The sequence below is a fragment of the Phlebotomus papatasi genome, chromosome 3 (assembly GCF_024763615.1).
Source record: "Phlebotomus papatasi isolate M1 chromosome 3, Ppap_2.1, whole genome shotgun sequence".
Lineage (NCBI taxonomy): Eukaryota > Metazoa > Arthropoda > Insecta > Diptera > Psychodidae > Phlebotomus > Phlebotomus papatasi.
In genome coordinates, this window is record NC_077224.1 from 1,875,334 (window position 1) to 1,896,100 (window position 20,767).

Sequence of the window (20,767 nt, forward strand, 5' to 3'; positions counted from 1 at the left end):
TTTGAGCTGTGGGGCTACATTGTTATACAATATTTTCGCATATTTCCAATGGAAACTTGGTTTTAGCATGAATTAATTTAGATAGACAAAATAATTGTGGATCTAAATAAAATATTTGTAAGTACCAGCTTCATTTAGAAATAGGCGAAAAAGCCGTATAACAATCTAGCCCCACAGCTCAAAATAGCCACACCTCCCCCTACTCTAAATATTTTTTTTATTATTACAAATATATTCAAGTTACTTATTTTGCAAAAATAACAGAGCAAACGAGTAAACTAGTCGTCTGGAAAATTTTGTGGTTTTTTACCTTTAAGGACGATTGGGTCATATATGACCCATAGTTTTCCAGGACTGCTAGAGATGGGAAAATTTCTTTTTAACCGTAAATCTCTTATTTAGGCTAAAATATCGAGGGAAACTTGATTTCGGTGAATTTCGCTCAGCGGAAAGCTTCTCGTCCTTAAAGATCTAACTGAGCAGAGGAGATGGTGATATCATCCGCCATTTTGATTTGCTGATTTATTCCTTGGTGCATGTCGTCGTCAAGAATTAGTATTCCATCTTCATCCATTTCTCTATCACTCATCTTGGATTTTTCTTCACACTGATCTAATCTGTGCTTATCAAACTCTTCACTGCGTTGATATTTCGACTTTTGGTACTTTGTTTGCGTCAAAAACACCCTTTTGTTCTTAAGCTTCTTTTAGGCATTATGTTGTCAAAATCTTTAAATTGGCAATTATTTCACCGAATATATCAAATCTTCAAATATTTTATTGATCTCTCGATTTCAGAAAATTTTGTATACTGTTTTGCACTGAATTAACGTTTGTTTCACTGTTATTAATTGATTTTTTCTCATCTGAAATTTTTGCCGTCTGTTGTACGAATATTCACCACTTTTCGCGAAACTGTCACAATTTGATCGCTGATTTCGCCGCGCGCGGCGAAATCAGCGAACGTGTCAGTGAATTTTGGGACAGCGCACCACGAACTGTCATAAATGTCACAGTGTTGTCATTTATTGGAAAAATTCTGTGGCGATCGAATGAAAAAATTGCAGCAAAAAGGGTGGAAAAGTGCATTAAAACTGGCGATATTGCGACTAATTGTGTCACCAAGTGTTGCTCCAGAGTGCACAGTGTGAAAACAAGTGGTTATATTGTGTGAAAATATCGTGTAAATTGGTGATATTTGGCCTTTTTCAACACCTTACTCGTCCCCCCGGATTGAGCTTTTTCTTGCGGGCGAGAGTCAAAAGAAAAAGACCCATCTCGCGCGCTAGGCTATTTTTCTCGATTGTTTTTGCAGCTCAAAACATCATCCAGGGTGGATAGATAGTGAGAAATCTCCCAGTGAATTGATGTGTCCATGAAGGTGATTGTGGTGCTCAAGTGATTCGGGAAGAATTAATTGAAATATTGAGTAGTTTTTCCTGTGTTACTCTCTCTCTTGGTACGGGTAAAAAGTTTTTGGTGGCGTGTTTGGGAATCGGGCGTTAATTGATTTTCACTGCAATTTCTTGTTTGCGCTGCTGGGTGTTAGAAATTACCTGTAGGTGATAACTATAAACAAAACTTCCTGGCCACCAAACCATCAGCACAGTCACAAGGATGCCTCTCTGGAAATCACAGAAGTCTCCGGCAGAACTGGTGAAGGCTCTCAAGGAGTCAGTTAATTCACTTGAACGGGGTGACAAGAAGGCAGAGAAGGCTCAAGAGGATGTCAGTAAGAATCTAGTAAGTATTCCTTTTAAACTGTTTGCCTTTTAATAGCTCCGACGAAATAGCCCAGAACACCGAATAGAAAATCGATAAAACAAATCTCCTTCCAAGGCCTTCCAAAATTTACTTTTATCCTACTGTCAACACATCCTTGGTCAATTATCCTCTGCTACCCTAACTCCTTCATCCAACAGAAAACCTTGACACATCCCAAGGACATCGTATCATCTTAGAATCCCTAAGATCCTTCTCCTTCATCTTACATCTTCATTAAATATTAACCCAAAGAAAAATATGAATCCCCAAAGGAATCAAAAGACATCCTCAGAATCCTTCCAAAGGGATTCAGTAGCAATCTCCCTCCCGCAAATACAAGATACAAATAAACTTCTCATATTCAATTGAGCCAAAAAGCAATTAGTGAGGAAATTGCCCACTAATTGCAAGTTTAAAATAATTAACGAGCAAATGGAATTCACAGAGACTCTCTAAAAAACCATCGCGATATCTTATCGAAGACTCTCTTGGCATTTTTTTGCACACACTCCGCTGGCATCTCTCGGGCTGTGAAATTATTGGGATTAGTCACAAGATTCACCTCTGAGGTGGCAGTCGCAGTGGCTGATTCTGCTGCGGATTTTTTTTTCACTTTTGGTTCACAGACATTGTTCCAGATTCTGCGACGCCGCCAAAATACAAATCGTCTAACACTCAGAGAAAATCTGTTTTCGGGAAATTGGGGTAGATGGTTAGTGTTGTTGGTAACACTTCGTAAAATCTTTGAGTCATTCATTAAAAATATACGATATACACGATAATATTTCAGTGGCTCATAATTTATGAGTCAATTGCTCTGAAATACACTTGAAAGTCTCATTATGAAGTATAGAGCTTAAGAGCATTTAACATTATTTTTATGATGAAAACTTTAGAAGTTAGATTTTAAATCTTTTGCGGTAGGGTAAGTGTGCCAAATTTCGGCATAGTTGCACGCAAGCGTCAAAGTCTCAAGTTTAAAATGTAATATTTTAAATTCAAATTGATTTTTTTTATTCTTTCTTCTTAAAGAGTGTTGCTTGGAAACTTGTAAAGAGTTTACCGTCTTTATTTACTCTAAAATCATTCTTAATACATTTTAGAATGAATAAAAATATAGACATAGCTTTGGTGCCCTATTTCGGCCACCTTAATTTTCATAGTTCCTTGCCCTTCGGGAATTCTTCCAATATCTTTTTCACGTCATCTCGTTTGTCGAAGCTACATTTTTTGTTGTTCTTTTGCATTGTATAATCTCTAGAGTACGTAAAATCTAAAAGTTCATTGAAATTCGAGGAACAAAAAAGGTGGCCGAAATTGCAAGCTGGCCGGAATTTGGCACACTTATCCTATACAAATTATTTGAACTCTAAAATATTTATAGGGGTTTTCAGGCTTTGCATATACTTTGGCTTCGAACACTTTATATTTTCCCGTATTCCTTTAATAAATCTTATCTAATTTTTTTTTTCTGGAAACGGAAGACTTAACACTAGCTATTAGAATATATTGCTATAGATCAGATTAATTAAAGAAATATAGGGCAAAATATGAAGTGTTCGAAGCCAGAGTGTGCGTGAAGCCTGAAAATTTTTCCATATTAGGGAAAAATGGGGATATCAAAGACAAAGTAGAATGACATATCTTTCAGTAAAAAATAAATTTATTTTAGCCAGATAACTTTAAATCGGTATTTTTATGGAAATTGGAAATGAGTTTTTTTGCACAAATATTTTGTGTTGCTTTTTCTCTGATCTATCACACAAAACTGGGAATAGCAACTAAATGATGACTTAATGAGCTCAAACTTTCAAAAGATATTAGTAAGACTATTACCGAGGACACTATAGCACTTTTAAATAAATAAAAGCTTTTTAATCGCAGTAAATGTGATTTTTGTGAAGACCGTCTTGAGACGGTCTTATCTGTTAGAGGGTTAAATTCTCTTCCAGTTGAAATAAAAATAAAAAATTTTGTCCGAAAAATGCATCTTTTTAAAAAAAGAACTTTCAAAAAAAGTTCCGATTTCACGATTTAGATAGATAGATAGATAAAAATGAAACAAACGTCAGCACTTTGCAACGAGTACACTGAGAAAAAAAGAGGGTGCGATTAACTTTTTTTCCTCGTAACTTTAACACTTTTTAGGTGTAAAAATATATCAACATTTTTTAATGTTAATTTTACACCTTTTTAAGGGTAAAATTAACATGAAAGAGGGTAACTTTAATCCCTAATACACCTAAAAAGCATAATATTTACACCAATTTCGGATCAATATTGCAGGGTAAAATTAACATTTCCGGAATGTTATTTTAACTTTTTCGGATTTCTCTCAGTGTAGCAAAACTAATATGGCTAGACTGTCTAACAGTAAGTACTTAAGTAAGGCCTTTGTAAAAGTCCTTAATTAAGTAGTTTACATTAAGGTGGTTCCCCTAATTATAGGATCGAGAGAGGTCTAATTTTTTATAGCTTAGAAAGTTGAAATATCTATGAATACACCTTAAAAATTTTAGAAGCTAATTTGAAGTATTTCCGAAGATACAGAGACAAAGCAAAGGAGCACAGAGCAGATTTGCAAGCGCTATCCAATTTGGACCAATATTCAAAACTTTGAAGAGCATTTTCCCCACTTTTTTTTTTTAAATTTATTAGGCTGGGAAGAAGTTGGATTAAAAAAAATGGTTGAAAACCTATTTTTCTTTCATTTACAGCATGTTAAATTTTGTTCCAAAAATGCATATTCCTTAAAGAACCCGGAAAAAAAAGTTACGATTTCACGATTCTCTTTGGGTTTTCAGACAAGAATTACAAGCTGCAGATATCCTACCAATTCTGTGGCCACATAGCTAGGGTAGATTATTTCCCGACAGCTTATGTAATTGATCTAAATTTTCATTAGTATTTCAATTACTCTTTTTGGCTCAAAGAATATCGATTAAAAGTTTCATTAATCTAAAACTAAATAAAAAGTCTGCAACCAAGAACACAGAGAAACATAAAATGCCAATATAACATTTAAATACTTTTATAAAATATTATTCTACAATTTTTTTTTTTAATTTACGTAACTCAGTAAAAATAAACAAGTTAAAATTTCTTGATTGAATAAAAAAAATAATAAAATTGAGATAAAATGTCAGACTGCTTCTTTGAAATTTAAGCAATAATCCGCATATAACATCAAATTTTTAATCATGTTTTTATTTAATTTCTTTATTCTTATTTATTACTTTTATTTATTGTTATTATTTTTAACAAATATTAGTAAAGATAGTGATTTATTCAAAAATATATAAAATAGAAAATTACTACTAATATTTATTTCAAAAAAGTTTCTCAACTTATTAAAAAATCTCTACGGGATTTTTCGAGTCCCGTAGATTTTCATATTACAAAATGTTTTTTTTCACATTTCAACATTTTTAAATACATTTTAAATCTTATTAACAGAAAAAAGAATATTTTTTAATTAAATACCTGACAAAGTGCAAATATTAATTTAAGGATAATAAGAAATAAAAATATAAATAATTTTATTAATTGAGTGAATGAGACACAGATCTAGTGATCTCGCTCATTCCCATAGCACATTTTGAAAACATGATTACAAACAAATGTTATTGTGCGTTGGGCATTAATTTTAGAAATACAAAAATCTTAAACAATTTTTATATTACAAAGATTTAATTTACAGCAAACTCAGGATAATTTATCATTCCTGAAAGAATTTTTCATCAATGAATGATTTTTTTAGCTCCTTCAATTAGGCAGTTTAATGATTTAAAAATACACGGTCATTAATATAATTGGCGAATAAAAATGTTCGGAGCGTCCAGGAGTTTTCGGTAACGAAAACTGGTAATTCCTCAATAAGCTCAATAATTACCAAAAAATGGTTATCGTTCAGTTGTCGCTGTCTCGGCTATTTACTCCTATCCTAGCTATGTGGGCGCTCGATAGCATCATCAGTTAATACGTCAGACTTACCAAAATTTTACATCATGATGATTAATGATGATTGATTAGTGTTACTTGGGTAGTACTACATTGACTGTCGGATAAAGTCGAAATGAAATATTCCCATAATTCAGCTTTTTGTCAAAGATACAATAGACTCTCGCTAATTCGACTCTTTTAAGATCGGGCTACTTTTTAATTCGGGCGGCAGTAAAATTCGGAAAAAGTTTGTTGACATTTTTCAAGTTTGACTATGATTTTATGAAATGAACCCAATATGCTTAAATTTACCATGGTTTATCTGAGTTTTGATGTAATTTTGCGTTATAAGGGATTTTCATTAAATTTACAATATATTGGGAAAAAACGGGGGTCCAATTAACTTTTTTTCCTCATAAATTTAACACTTTTTAGGTGTAAAAATATATCAACATTTTTTAATGTTAATTTTACGCCTTTTTAAGGGTAAAATTAATATGAAAAAGGGTAACTTTAACCCCTTAATACACCTAAAAAGGGTAATATTTACACCTATTTCGGATCAATACTGCAGGGTAAAATTAACATTTCCGGAATGTTATTTTAACTTTTTCGGATTTCTCTCAGTGTATGAATAAACTCAATATGTGTGTAGTGTATCCAAATCAATAAAAATCGTTGTATTTCAAAAAGTTTATAGCCCGAATTTCTTCCAAATTCGGGTGACATTTCAGTCCCAAATGCCCGAATTTGAGAGAGTCTACTGTATTGCAGATTAAAAAAAAAAGAATACTGCCTAAATTGCAATGAAGCTGAATGAGTAAAAAAATCTAAGAAAATTCCCCTGAATAAGACAATGTACGAGGCGCATTTTTTGTGCGGAAATTTTAAGAAAAAAGAAAACAGTTTCACAATATTATTGTTTGTAATTTTTTTTGTGGCTGTCGACCCTCTTTGACTCACGAAATGTTATTATTTTGTTTCTTCCGCAATTGTCTGTATTTGTCAGGTACTTATCAAGAATATGCTGTACGGAACTTCAGATGCTGAACCACAGACAGATTACATCGTGGCCCAATTGTCTCAGGAGCTGTACAATAGTAATTTACTGCTGTTGCTCATACAAAACCTCAACCGGATTGACTTTGAGGGGAAGAAGGATGTGGCGCAGGTCTTCAACAATGTACTGAGACGACAAATTGGCACGAGATCACCAACAGTTGAATACATCTGTACAAAGCCAGAGATTTTATTCACACTGATGGCTGGGTATGAGCATCAGGAGATTGCACTAAATTGTGGTACGATGCTTCGTGAATGTGCAAGATATGAGGCATTGGCCAAAATAATGCTGCATTCGGATGAATTTTTCAATTTTTTCCGCTATGTCGAAGTATCGACATTTGACATTGCTTCAGATGCATTCTCCACATTTAAGGAGCTGCTGACGAGGCACAAGATTCTCTGTGCTGAGTTTCTTGAGACAAACTATGATAAAGTGTTTTCGCACTATCAGCGACTACTGAATTCGGAAAATTATGTCACACGGAGGCAAAGTCTCAAGCTGCTCGGAGAGTTGCTGCTGGACAGGCACAACTTTACGGTATGTTTCTTGTTAAATAATTCTGCATTTTTTTTTACCAATTAGGTTGCTTTTTTTCACTTTTTATTTGATCTCTTGAAAGTCGTACAATATGCATTTAGATGGGACTTCTCTAAGAGTTGCATTAAATCACAAATGTTACATATTAATCAGAAGGCATTCTTGAAGTCCAAAGAGATTTTCAAGTTTTTTTTCAAATTTATTCCCTTTTTATTTTATAATTTCTCATTTTTCTTTTTGAAAAGAAATTCCAACGCCATTTAGATTGTTTTGGGAAGTTTATAAAATTTTTATTCACAATGTGCTCAGTGTTTACAATGCAGTTTATTTTCTTGAGTAAATTATTATCGGGTTGCATTTCACTAAAAGTCCATAACACAAATATTTTTAAATTCTAAAAGAATTTCCTCAGAATAATTATTAAAATAGTGTCAAGAAGATCATTATAGAAGTGTGTTTTTAAATTTTTAAAACAATATTATTGATATTAGTCTACCAGAGTTATTTTTCTTAATCAAATAATGAGGTCTTCAAACTTCTGAGTATATTGATCTTAGGAAAGTTTTCACCCTTCAATCAAGAAAAAGGGCGAGTTACAGAGGCTATTTGGTATTGATTTATTTGAAACAGTTAAAAAAATATGTTTGATGCGTTTTGATGAGGTGTTTAATCGATATCCTTATTACTTTATTTTAAATTTAACATAATTGATTTTTAAAAGCTAATTCGTGATATGGAAAATTAAAAAAAAAATATAGAAAGTGTATCGTTTTTAAAATGCATTTGTGGAAGGTTGATCCAATAAGCTTGATGTTCGTTGATCGACTGATCGTTTATTGAGTACTTATGCTTAATATACATACACTTGACATGCATATACATTCATATATTATGTTTATGCCACACCTCCCCCCAAAAAGGAAAAAAAAATTATAATCTAACATGATTTTTTTTTACATTTTGTATTTTCTATTTTTTTTTTTATTTAATTTTTTTTTTATATGTTCTTTAATATGTAATCCCAGTGTAAAACTTAATTATGAAAATGTTTTAGAATATTGTTATGAACTATTTTTTCCTTATTTGTTTCTATATTTCTAATTTTACTGTTAACACCTAATCTTTTTGTAATTACGTAGGGACCCTCGTACAATACGTCTAGTTTCTTATTATTAAATTTCTTTAACCATACAGTATCATTAACATTAAAATTAGATTTCCTTATATTTTTATCGTAATAGTACTTATATTTTAATTTTTCTTTATCTAATTTTTCTTTAACGAATTTCCAACATCTTTGTAATTTATACTTTAGCTCTGCTGAGTACAAATCTATATTATAAACAGGCTGTACACACTCTGTTTGTAATGTTGACGGAAAATTCGCTATTTTACCGTATACCAGTTGGAATGGACTATAATCATGGACAGTTGGTGTTGTATTGAAACAAAATTCAAAATATCCTAACCAATTGTCCCAATCGTCCTTTTGCTCATTAATATAGGACCTTAAAAATTCATTGAGAGTCTTATGACTCCTCTCAATACTACCAAGAGATTCATGGTGATATGGGGTCGAATGAACTTGGTCGATGTGAAGCGTCTCACATAACTTTTCAAAAACATTATTAATGTATTCTGTGCCCATATCCGATTTTAAGGTTTTCATTAGTCCGTATTTCAAGATAAAATGTTCTGTGATTGCTCTGGCAAGTGTATTCGCTTCTTTATCTGCTATTGGCACTATGCAAAGAAATTTAGTTAAATCGCATTGCAAAGTTACTGCGTAACGATTTCCACGACTTGTTCTAATAAAAGGACCAATCGTATCGACCGATACAATATCAAATGCACTTTGCGGAGTATGCGTTAACATCATTGGCTCCTTCTTATTCAAACTACTTTTTGCAATTTGGCAAGATTGACACGATTTTACGTAATTAGAAATATCCTTAGACATTCCCTTCCATCGATATATCTCTCTTAATTTTTTATAGAGTCGATTTTGGCCAACGTGACCTCCCATGGGACTTAGATGGTGTTGGTCTAAAATTGCTTTAACTTCTTGTTTATCAGAAATTAGTTTTGGCGGCTTATACAGTAATATTCTAATACGCCGCAGCGTTTTATTAGCGATTGCTTTAAAACTTTCAAAGTTAATAAAGCGAAAGACAGCATTTTGTAAAGATAAAGATATCTCTTTTACTTTTAAATTTATGCACGTGCTTTCAATAATTTGTAGATCTTGCTCTAGTGCCAGATCATTATAATTTGCCGTCATCTTTACTGTATATTTCGAATTATTTTTCTTTTTAAGCGCGCTTGAGCCACCTGAGCAATTTGATGGAATTAAATCTGTGTCTGTGTAGAAAATGAGTTCAGGCATGTTCGAAATCTCAGAAAGCTTAGAAACCTCGACTATACCAAGGTGATCAGGCTTAGCACAGCTAGGAGTCATTAAACTTTCTAATTTTTTTCTGATCTTTCAATTTTCTTTCATTTTGAGCCATACTTCTAGTTTGAACAGGAAGAACTAGAAGATTTTTAAGAAATTCTGAATCAATATCAATTCGACTAAGTGCATCTGCATTCGCGTTTTCTTTACCAGATCTATGTATTATATCGAAGTCATATTCCTCCAAATCTAAACGCATACGCATAAGTTTCGAAGACGGATTCTTCAAGTTGAACAAATATACCAAAGGCTTATGGTCAGTGATTATTGTGAATTTACGACCATAGAGGTAAGGACGAAAATGTTGAATGCCCCAATGGATTGCAGTTAACTCTTTTTCTATCGTAGATTTATTCTTTTCGCCTTTTGTGAAAGATTTACTTGCATACGCAATCGGTAAGTCTTCACCAATTTGTCCTTGAGACAAGATAGCAGAGGCTGCAATATTGGAGGCATCAGTTGTTAAAAGAAAGTGCTTATCGAAATCTGGATATTGTAATACTTTCGGACTTATCAGATCTCGTTTGAGAGTATCAAAAGACTTAGCACAATCATTGTCCCAGGAAAATTTAATATTCTTTCGAATAAGTTTATTAAGGGGTGCTGCCTTTTCAGCAAAGTTAGCAATAAATTTACGATAGTAGTTGCAGAAGGCAACAAATCTGCGGACATCGTCTGCAGATTTTGGGACTGGATAATTTTGGACGACGTGAAATTTTGAGGGATCTGGTAGTACACCTTCAGGTGTCAGTCGATGACCGAGATAAGTAACTTCATTTTGCAAGAATTTGCATTTATTAGGGTTAAGTTTCAAATTGAATTTCCGCAATCTAGTAAAAACTTTAATTAAATTTGAATTGTGGTGGGCTAGACTAGCACCAAACACTACCAGGTCATCAATATATAAGAATGTTGCTTCGGGAGATAAACCGGACATAGCTAAGGACATCATTCGTTGGAAGCTATTGGGGCTAATTTTCAAGCCAAATGGAAGTCGTTTAAATTGGAAGTGTCCTTGGCAAGCCGTGAAGGCTGTAATTTCGCGTGAATTGTCTGTAGGGTTAATCTCAACCTGATGAAATCCTGATTGAAGATCTAAAACGGTGAAGAACTTTGCTCTTCCTAATTGATCTAAAATCTCTTCTATTCTCGGAAGTGGGAATTTGTCTGCTACTATAGATTTGTTAACCTTTCGGTAATCAATGACCAATCGCCACTTCTTTTCCACACCGTTGGATTTCTTTGGTACTAAGAGAATGGGAGAATTGTATGGTGAAGTTGAAGGTTCAATTATGCCATCCTTAAGCATATTAGTTACTTGCGTTTGAATTTCAGTAGCTTGAGATTGAGGAATACGGTAATTTTTAATATAGACTGGTTCAGAATTCGCACATTTAATTGACTGTTGATAAAAATTATTACACGTTACTTTGTCATCTTTTAAACAGAAAATATCATTAAAACTGCTGCAAATTTTTTGAATTGAATCTTGAGCAAATTCTGGAACGTTGGATAAATCTATTTCATTAAAAAGTTGTTTTAATCTTCGCTCATCATATTCCTTATCCTTCTTTAAAGAATCAACAGTGTAAAATGAATTTAAAGGCATAACTTTCGGTTTAAAGTTTTTCAATATTAATTTCTTATCCGTTGTATTTAAAAATGATACTAACGGTACATTACTGACAATTGAACTTGACGAATACACTCCAGGAGCAATTTCTTCTCCAATGACAACTGAATCTTCGGTTATAATTGCATCAACCCTTCTTACGACTTGGCTTCGAGGTGGTAAAATTAAGGTACCTTCCTCAGCTCTGTCATAGAGAGGAATTGAAATGACTTCATCTTGTACGGATAAATGTAATAAGTAACTATAATAGTCAATATTACATTTATATAATTTTAAGAAGTCTCTTCCTAAAATACCATCAAATGGAATTGTGAAACTATCATCAATTAAATGAAATTTATGTTGAACGGAATGACTCGAAAGCAAATTTAAAATAATATTACATGTTCCAAGAGATTTAAAATTTTCTGTACCAACTCCTGTAAAATTTACGGAGTCATTTCTATTTTGAAAAGTTGAGTGTATTAGTTTTTCAATTTTAAAAAGTGATATATCTGCACCAGAGTCAACCAAAAGGGTGCAGATAGATTGTGTATCTGGTACAAAAATTTTGATAAAGTTGGATAAAGAAACGTTTACTGAGTAAATCGATGGTTTTGCATCATTGCCCCCGGCTGTTGCTCCGCTGGACCAGGGGCCACAGCGTTTCCCAAATGTTGACAACAGCCGTACGTTTGGTACGCACCAGGACTTTCTTGCATCATACAAACACGATAGTTATTGCTGTTATGAAAATTACCCCGTCCGCGATAATTTGCTCGATTACCATGACCGCGGTAGTTCCCTCTATTATTGTAATTTCCTCTATTATTTCGGCTGTTATTATTCGAATTATTTCCACTACCAGAAGATTGTCCTCGACTACTGGAATTGCCGCGTCCTTGGTATCCTCCGCGCTTGGAATATCCTCTTTGACCGTTACTATTGAAATGTTTTTTCTGACCATATGATTTTACAAAGTTAACTTGCTTTGTATCTTTAGGGAGAGAAGCTTCAGCTTCATGAGCTACAGAAACTGCTTCAGAAAAAGTTTGAGTGCGTGACGCTAAAACAACTACCTTAAGATCATTCTTGAGCCCATTCTTGAATGCACTTGCTGCTGTCGCATCATTCAGTGCCCGAATTACTTCCGCATTACTACCATCTTGAGCAAGAATCTGAATCTTTGATAATTCATGGGAAATCTTTTCTATTTTATCAGCAAATTCGGTAACTGAACTTTGACCTTGTCGAGCTTGTGCTAATTCGTGAGTTAAGGTACTGACTGTCTTCTTAGATTCGAAGCGTTCAGAAACAGCTTTTTTCAACTGAGCATAAGTTGTAATGTTAGAAAAACTAATAGAATTTTTGGCTTTACCCTTGACCTTTATGCTAATTACAAAATTGATTAACAAAGTCTTGCTCTGTTCATTCAGGGTGTTCCAATAAAATTCTACAGCCGAAAGAAAGTCTAACATCTTATCACTTTCTCCACTGAAATCAGGAATAATTTGAGAAGCCGTTTTTATATCGAATTGAGCCATGTTTTCTATTGATGTCTGTTCTGTTTCTGTCCGATCTTCAAGTACTAAATTTTCTTCAATTTTAGCTTTATTTATCTTCTCCTGTATAGTTTTATAAAATTTTTCAATTTCATCAACCAAATTCTTTTCTTCTTGACCTTTCTTTTTCAAAGTTTCTAATTCTTGAGGTTCTAATTGAGTAAGTAATCTTCTATAGGCAATGACAAAACTATTATGCCAATCATTGGTAACTTCTCTTTTTATTTCTACATAATCAACAGCATACTGTCGATCAGCATTGTGCTTCTTAAAATTCTGTAGGAGTTTCTTTAAATCCTCAATTACTTTATTTAAAATTGAAAAGTCACCCATTTAGTTAATAAAAACTTAAAATTTACCCATATCTTAGATAATATAATTTGACCTATATGATTGACCTACTTTCTATGTTATTGTTTACTAAGTGTTGACAATACTTGCAATTCATTGTTTTGCTACTTGATCCGACTTTGCTTCATCAGCTGCTAGTTGTTGTTCGGTGAACTCTGCAACTTTGCACACGCTGTCTTCAATCGGCAACTCAGCAATGATGAATCGTTGACTTCATACGATCCACTCTCTCGCCAAAGTCCATCGTTGGTCGCTCACCTTAGGTGCAATTGCCTGTCGACTCAGCAACCGGATGCTCCCAGACATCATCAGCCAGACTATATGCAACGTACGCAGGACTTTAGAAATTTGAACTTTGTGGGATCATACCTCTACGTGAAAAATTATTCATGATGAATTTTCGGAGATGTGGCAATCTTGTAGTTTATCCTATGACAGCTTCTTTCAGCATTCTCCTTTTTTTTGATGATTTATCTCGCTGATGTTTCGCTGATCCTATTGATGTGCAGCTGATTTTCTGGACTCGGTTTTTTTTTTTATTCAATGCATTTTTCTCACTATAGTTATAGTTCATTTTAATCACTATTCTGGATGTTAGAGTTTTTAAATCACTTTTTTTCACTTTCGTGTTTATTGTCCAGATTCTAAAACGTTCTCTGCGGATCTTCTCAATGCTAAAACTGCTGCTTGTTGAGATGCTCTTGCCTTAATACGAGCTTTCCATTTTCTGTAGATTGCATACAGGATGATGGTAGTGATCACTGATAATATCACAAATAATATTATTTCCACTCGCTGTAGCTTCGCGAGCTCCTCTAATATGTCTTTTTCGCATCCCATCTTATCATTCTGTGGCACTATCTCAGCATCCACTTCATCTTCACGCTTATACACTCGACGATAATGGTAGCGATTATTGCACATTTTCACTACCGATTAACTTTTGGGACACAATGAGATTTTTAAATTTTTTAGGATGTGGCATTTTGTGACCGAGTCACGATCGCCATGTGGAAGGTTGATCCAATAAGCTTGATGTTCGTTGATCGACTGATCGTTTATTGAGTACTTATGCTTAATATACATACACTTGACATGCATATACATTCATATATTATGTTTATGCCACACATTGCGGAGACACATTTATTCAGAAACAGGAAAAAATTAGTCATTATGAAGCTTAGGACCGTGTAAAGCATGGGCACTTTCCCCTATGCTTTATGCGAATAAATATATTATTATTAATATTTACGACCATTTTGTAATGTCCAACACACAATAATTTTTATTTCGTAAACATGTTTTTGATATTTCAGGGAGAGTGAGTGAGATATAATGCCCAGCATACAATAATTCTTGTTTGTAAATATGTTTTCAAAATTTTCTATGAGAATGAGCGAGATGACTAGATCTAGATCTCATTCACTCTCATTGAAATGTCAAAAACATGTTTAATAAACAAAAGTTATTTTGGGTTGGGCATAATGCAAAACGCACAATAAATCTTGTTTTTTAAACATGTTTTTTTGATTTTTCAATGAGAGCGAATGAAATCTAGATCTAGTCATCTCGCTCACTCTCATAGGAAATTTTGAAAACATATTTACAAACAAGAATTATTGTGCGCTAGTCATTATGCCCAATGCACTATATTTTTTTTATTTGTAAACATTGTTCAAGGATGAACATGGATACACAACATTCAAATATTTTAAGAAATTGTTCAATGTTCATTAAAGCCCACTTCAAGCACATGTTAATGGTGTAGGGACTTTATCATCAAAATTTACAGCGAATCTCGATATATCCTGTGAGGGAACTATCATCAAACAAGTCCTTTAGACTAAAAAGGCAGAAAACCTTCATCTTTCTTCTCAGATTGTTGATAGGATCCGTTGAAAGACTGAACTATTAGAATAGAATATTGAGTATTGCTGAGTGATTGCAATGCCCAAGAATGGGGCATGTTATTTCCCTTACTATAAGGACCAAAGGAACGGGACTAGTCTCAATATATTTTCTATATCCTTAACTAATAGGACAACAGAGTCTCGTCCTTTAAGGACCCATAGTTTCCTTAATATATCAAAATCACTTTGTGCAATTTGCTCTTAAAAACCTCTAAATTTATCGATTTTTGACTTGAAATTTCGAGGACTTTTAGAATGAAGCCTGGAATAAAATTTGTATCAGAGTATTTCTGGGACTTTTAGTTCCAAGGATTCACCCATAAAATCCTAATCATCTTTACAATTTAGCTAATATTAATGAAAAAGGTTATGATGCTTTCCAAATCATAAGAGCAAAATTGTACATTTTTTAAGGCTAAATTTAACCTATTTACAAAGGTAAATTGGAACTTTGACCTATGCCAAACTATTTTTGAACTATTCAAAAACATGTTTGCTAAATCAAAATTTATAAAATAATCAATAGTTTAAGAACTATTGATTATCCGCAGACTAGGTAGCTCCTGGAGCCACTCGCAGAGCAGGGAATTGTTCTGAGCTATTCGGAATAATTTCCTCCTCTAGCCTGAGCTCTGCCCAAGGCGGAGCTTGGACAAAAATGTTTTCAAAATTTCCAATGAGAGTGAATGAAATCTAGATCTAATCATCTCGCTGACCCTCACAGAAATTTTGAAAAACATGTTTACAAAACAAAAGTTATTGCGTGCTAGGCATAAGGGCAGAATCACAGTAAAATGCTCACCGTATTTCGTTAATTTACGCATTTTCATTGCAATTCTTACGCAAATTTTCCATTACCGTATTACCTTATCTCATACTCTGTGGCACTAGGTGAAAATAATATAAGAAAATTGAAGAAATAAAGCGAAAATTCGATAAACGGTGAGCAAAACAAATTACGATTAATTTCTCTTACAGTTTTTTTTTTTGCTCACCATTTATCGAATTTTCGTTTTATTTCTTTAATTTTCTTATATTATTTTCACCTAGTGCCACCGAGTATGAGATAAGGTAATACGGTAATGGAAAATTTGCGTAATAATTGCAATGAAATTGCGTAAATTAACAAAATACGGTGAGGCTACGGCGATCATTTTATTGTCAATGTGATTCTGCCCTTAAACTAAAACATCTGATGAAGTCTCATTTTGATAGGGAAGTGCGTGTTTCCCTTCGAGATTGTCGTGAAAATTGTTTAATATCCCAATTTTCTTGTGAACTTATTCACTGGAACTAGATGGGTCAAATATCCAGAGCGGCGTGAACAGTGTGGCCCAAAACAGTAAACAATTTTCAAAGTCCGTGGTCAGTAATTTTGACAGATGTTTTTACGAAGCTACAAAATTCAATTTTCCTCAGCTGCAAAGGTGGTATTCTTTATGAATTTTCCTTGACCCACAGAAACGACCTCCTTCGAGCAAAAGATTTTCATGGTAAATACTAACGCTCTTGATCTCAGACTCAGCTCACAGTGCTCCGAGGAAAAATTTTATTTAAACAAAAATTTAGTATATTTATCCCTGAATACGGAAAGGTATGTTATAATATGGAAAAACTTCTGACTTTATTGTTATTTAGTGTAACGGTAGCGAATGCAAACAAATTCCCATACAAATTTAAATCGAATATGAGAAAGTGACTTCAAATTTCAGGCAACTTGCCAGGGGGTTGCTAGCCCTAATAAACCCTCTATAACTTGGAATAGTTGCTTTTTCGAAAAGGCACTTGAAGTGTGAAAAAAGCATAAAGTATTACACATCAGAATTAAGGTAAGGGGCTGTATGTCGGCCACTTAAGGATGGGTTTTATGAAAAACTTATGTAAAAGGACATTTAATTTGCCTGTTTTGATCAAATTTTCACCCTAAGTTGTAGTATAGATCTTTTTCCATCTGATTGTACACTTTATTTGGAGATAAAATAATTTTAGATTATTAAAAAATTAAAATGTTTTAAAAATGTAGAGTGTTCCTCAATTCGGCCACTTCAATATAAGCGTTTCTCTACTCGGCCACCTGGGGTTCCTCTAGTCGGCCACCCATTTTTCAAATTTTAAAAGCCCGTAACGTTTTTACGGACTAGAAAAGGATATTGAGAAAGAAAGAAAGAAAACCTTTAAAGAATAGTAATTTTAAGAAAACAAAAAATTGTAAGGGAAAAATTCTTTTTATTCTTTTATTTAGCCGGCCGAATTGAGGAACATGGCTTTAAAATTTCACACCTTCACATTTAAGACAGAAAATTAATATTTTTATCAATAATGAAAATAAATTTATTGCACAGTGAGTTAGTTAAAGTTCTCAACTTGCGGTTTGACTCAAAATTTGATTGCTAAAGTAATCTTTACAGGTAATAAATCGAATAACTCTTTGTGAAAAAATGTCGTGAATATTATAAAGAACATCAAAATATGCTGAAAAATGACCAATATTGCTTAAGGTAAATTTGAATCCTCTGACTTTTAATAATTTTTTTTTATGTTTTGTGTCTAATTTCATTTGTATTCTCGGTCATTTGTGTTATTTATACAATTATTGACCTTATGATGTTATAAAACTCCTGGAATATTATTGCAAAATTATATAATATGAATAAATAATTCCACCGGCCGACTTGAAGAACACATAGTGGCCGACTTGTTAAACGGCCGACTAGAGAGTACCTTACCTTACGATTTTAGGCCCATTTTTATTTTTTCCTTTTGGACCCAAGAGAAAAAGGTTGAGGCTTTCAAGTTTATCAGGAAATGTGAGATATTGGACTAGCTTTTAGAATATATGACCATGGATGAAATTCATTTAGTAACTCGGAAAAAAATTAACTTTTACGAAGCTACAAAACCTTCCCCTACATGTAACTGATTTGCAAACAGAAAAAATAAATAAAAAGTAATTTTTTCTAGAGCAGACTGGGGCAGAAAGTCACAAATCGAAAAATTCAAAATTCAATATCTTTCAAGGTAAAAAAGATAGCGGCTCAAATTTTTTTCTATAGATAGCCTCCATAGACCTTCTTCAATGTCGTAAGTTTCTTAAAATTCGAACAAGGAATTTAGAAAATAAAAAATATCGAAATTTTTAGCCCTATTTTTAAAATATTTTCCTTGCAGAAGATAACAATTATTACCTACTTATTTTCCAAAATTGTTGCACTGGTGAATATTTTCTAAATAATTTGGATTTTTCGAATACGAATCCGCTATCTATTTTAGAATTTCACAAAAGTTCTTTTCTCCAGAAATCCTTTTATTAAAAATGGCCACTTGGGGTAAAAAGTAACAAAAGGTATAGAGCAAAAAGTAAGAAAGAGCTAAGCAATTTCTGACGTCTCACGGCGAGAAGAAACGTCATTTCCGGGTCTCGCCGCTTGTTGTTTGCATTGGTCAAACGATTTGCAGTCTTTTGTGTGTTTTTTTTTTCTAAAATAGCTTGAAAAGCGCTTTTCTCGTTTTCTCACTTTTCTTGCAGAGAAAACGCTGTTTTACAAAGGTGTAGATGAATAAATTTTCTATGAAAATATGTCCTCTAGGTCGTTTTTCAAATTTACGGAAGCCTATAATGAAGCGAATCAAAATATGATAATACCCAATGTCTGCTACTATTTGCCCCAGCATTTTTGAGAATAGTCACAAAATTACCTTTTAGAAATTGGTTCGATAGACGTATTTCCTTACAAAATAGAGGAAAATAACTTTCACAAAGTTGTAGAGCGGTAAATTTCCTATAAAACTGCGCTAATTAGAAATTTTTGAAGCGCTCGAGTAACTTGTAAAAAAATAAAATATCCGTTTTGTGACTTTTTGCCCCAGTCTCCCCTATTGTTTTTTTCACCTGGTTTTCCGATCATACATCAGGCAACAAACTTTTGACACTTAGAGTAAAATGGGGTAATTTGAAACCATTTACAATTTGGGACATTTGAGATTTTCTCACTGTTTTAGAGATTCAAATGGAATAGAAGCTGTTCCTTTTCTTCTTAATCGTCTTTTTCTTCTATTTCGCGGTCTTTGTTTTCTCTGTGCTCATCTGAAACAACAATGGAAAATCTCAAATGTCCCAAATTGTAAATGGTGCCAAATTACCTCATTTTACCCTACTGTAGGTCTAGTCATCTTGCTCACACTTATGGAAAATTTTGAAAACATGTTTACAAATAAAAGTTATTGTGCGTTGGGCATGAAGTCTCCAATAGAAATTCATCAACATTTACTTTTAAGATTTTTATTCTGTTTAATAATAAGAAAAGAAGAATCAAGAGTTAAATTGTTTGATTCTTTTTGTCTGTTTAGGTTATGACAAAGTACATTTCGAATCCGGACAATTTGAAGCTTATGATGAATATGTTGAAAGAGAAATCGAGAAATATACAATTTGAAGCCTTCCATGTATTCAAGGTAAGAGATATGCGACCATAGAGAGATAGTGCGAGTAAAAAATATTGCTTTTTTTCGGTAGGTATTTGTGGCGAATCCAAATAAACCGAAGCCAATACTGGACATTTTGCTGCGAAATCAGGAGAAGTTGGTAGATTTTCTCACGAAATTCCACACAGATCGATCCGAAGATGAACAGTTTAATGACGAAAAAGCTTATCTTATTAAGCAAATAAAAGAACTCAAGCCAGCCCCTGAACAATAGTGAAATATTTAACATTTAATATCAATTAATATTATTGAGAATAAAAAAATAAATAAATAAATAAAGAAGAATACTATATTCAGAAAAATATGCAAACCTAATAAAGAAAAAAAATATTATTGATAATTATTATTATACAATAATGAGCTGATGGAACACACTTTTGACGGTGAAATATAATAATAATGTAATATTTAGAGAGATGAAAAGCAAAAACAGAAAACTTTTAAAAGGAAGAAGATGAGAAAAAACAATATATTGTAATTAAAATTAAAGGAATTTTAGAAAATAAAGAAATAAACGAAAGGATGATGCAAAAAAAACTTTTTAAAATGGAATTGGCAGGATTGGATTCTCATAAATTAATCTGATTTTAATTAGACGAGAAATTATTGAAAAAAAAATGTATCTTAGAACTTGTTTCTTCTTAGTACAGTTTCCAATATAAAAAAGGGATGTTTGATAGACAAAAAAAATAATAATAATAAATCATTATTAGCTGATGACAGAAAAAAAAACTTGTTCCTACGTTCTTAAAAGTAAACAAAAAAAATAGTGAAGAGAGAAAGGGCGATAGAGTGAAGGTAAAATGAGAAAAAGCAAATATAAATCTGTACTGAATTTCGTGAATAAAAAAAGAAAAAATAAATGAGAAATAGTTTTCTCGAAATTTCGAGTTCATCCTGCAGCATTTCCCAACTTCATGGAGTTTCTTACCCTTCCAGGATAATCTCAATTCTTGAATTTTTACTTTAATTTGTAGGCACTTCAAAATAAAGGAAAATATTGAATTTTTTATCATGTTAATTTCCCACAAAAAAATAGAAATTAAAAAAAAAATGTGACTAGAAAGGAAATAAAGATAAAAAT

General features: G+C 32.8%; 1 protein-coding gene across 2 annotated transcripts; it reads left to right on the forward strand.

Annotated features, from left to right (window-relative positions):
• The first annotated feature begins 974 nt into the window (after nucleotides 1-974).
• LOC129806441 (protein Mo25) lies at nucleotides 975-20,546 on the forward strand. Of its 2 annotated transcripts, XM_055855034.1 has the most exons (5): nucleotides 994-1,182; nucleotides 1,315-1,742; nucleotides 6,715-7,308; nucleotides 19,549-19,653; nucleotides 19,715-20,546. In XM_055855034.1, exons 2-5 carry the CDS (start codon nucleotides 1,617-1,619, stop codon nucleotides 19,895-19,897), a joined length of 1,008 nt encoding a protein of 335 aa, XP_055711009.1. In that variant the 5' UTR covers nucleotides 994-1,182; nucleotides 1,315-1,616; the 3' UTR covers nucleotides 19,898-20,546. The 2 variants fall into 2 exon arrangements, with proteins under 2 accessions (XP_055711007.1, XP_055711009.1); XM_055855032.1 differs by having other exon boundaries at nucleotides 975-1,742.
• Nucleotides 20,547-20,767: the final 221 nt, after the last annotated feature.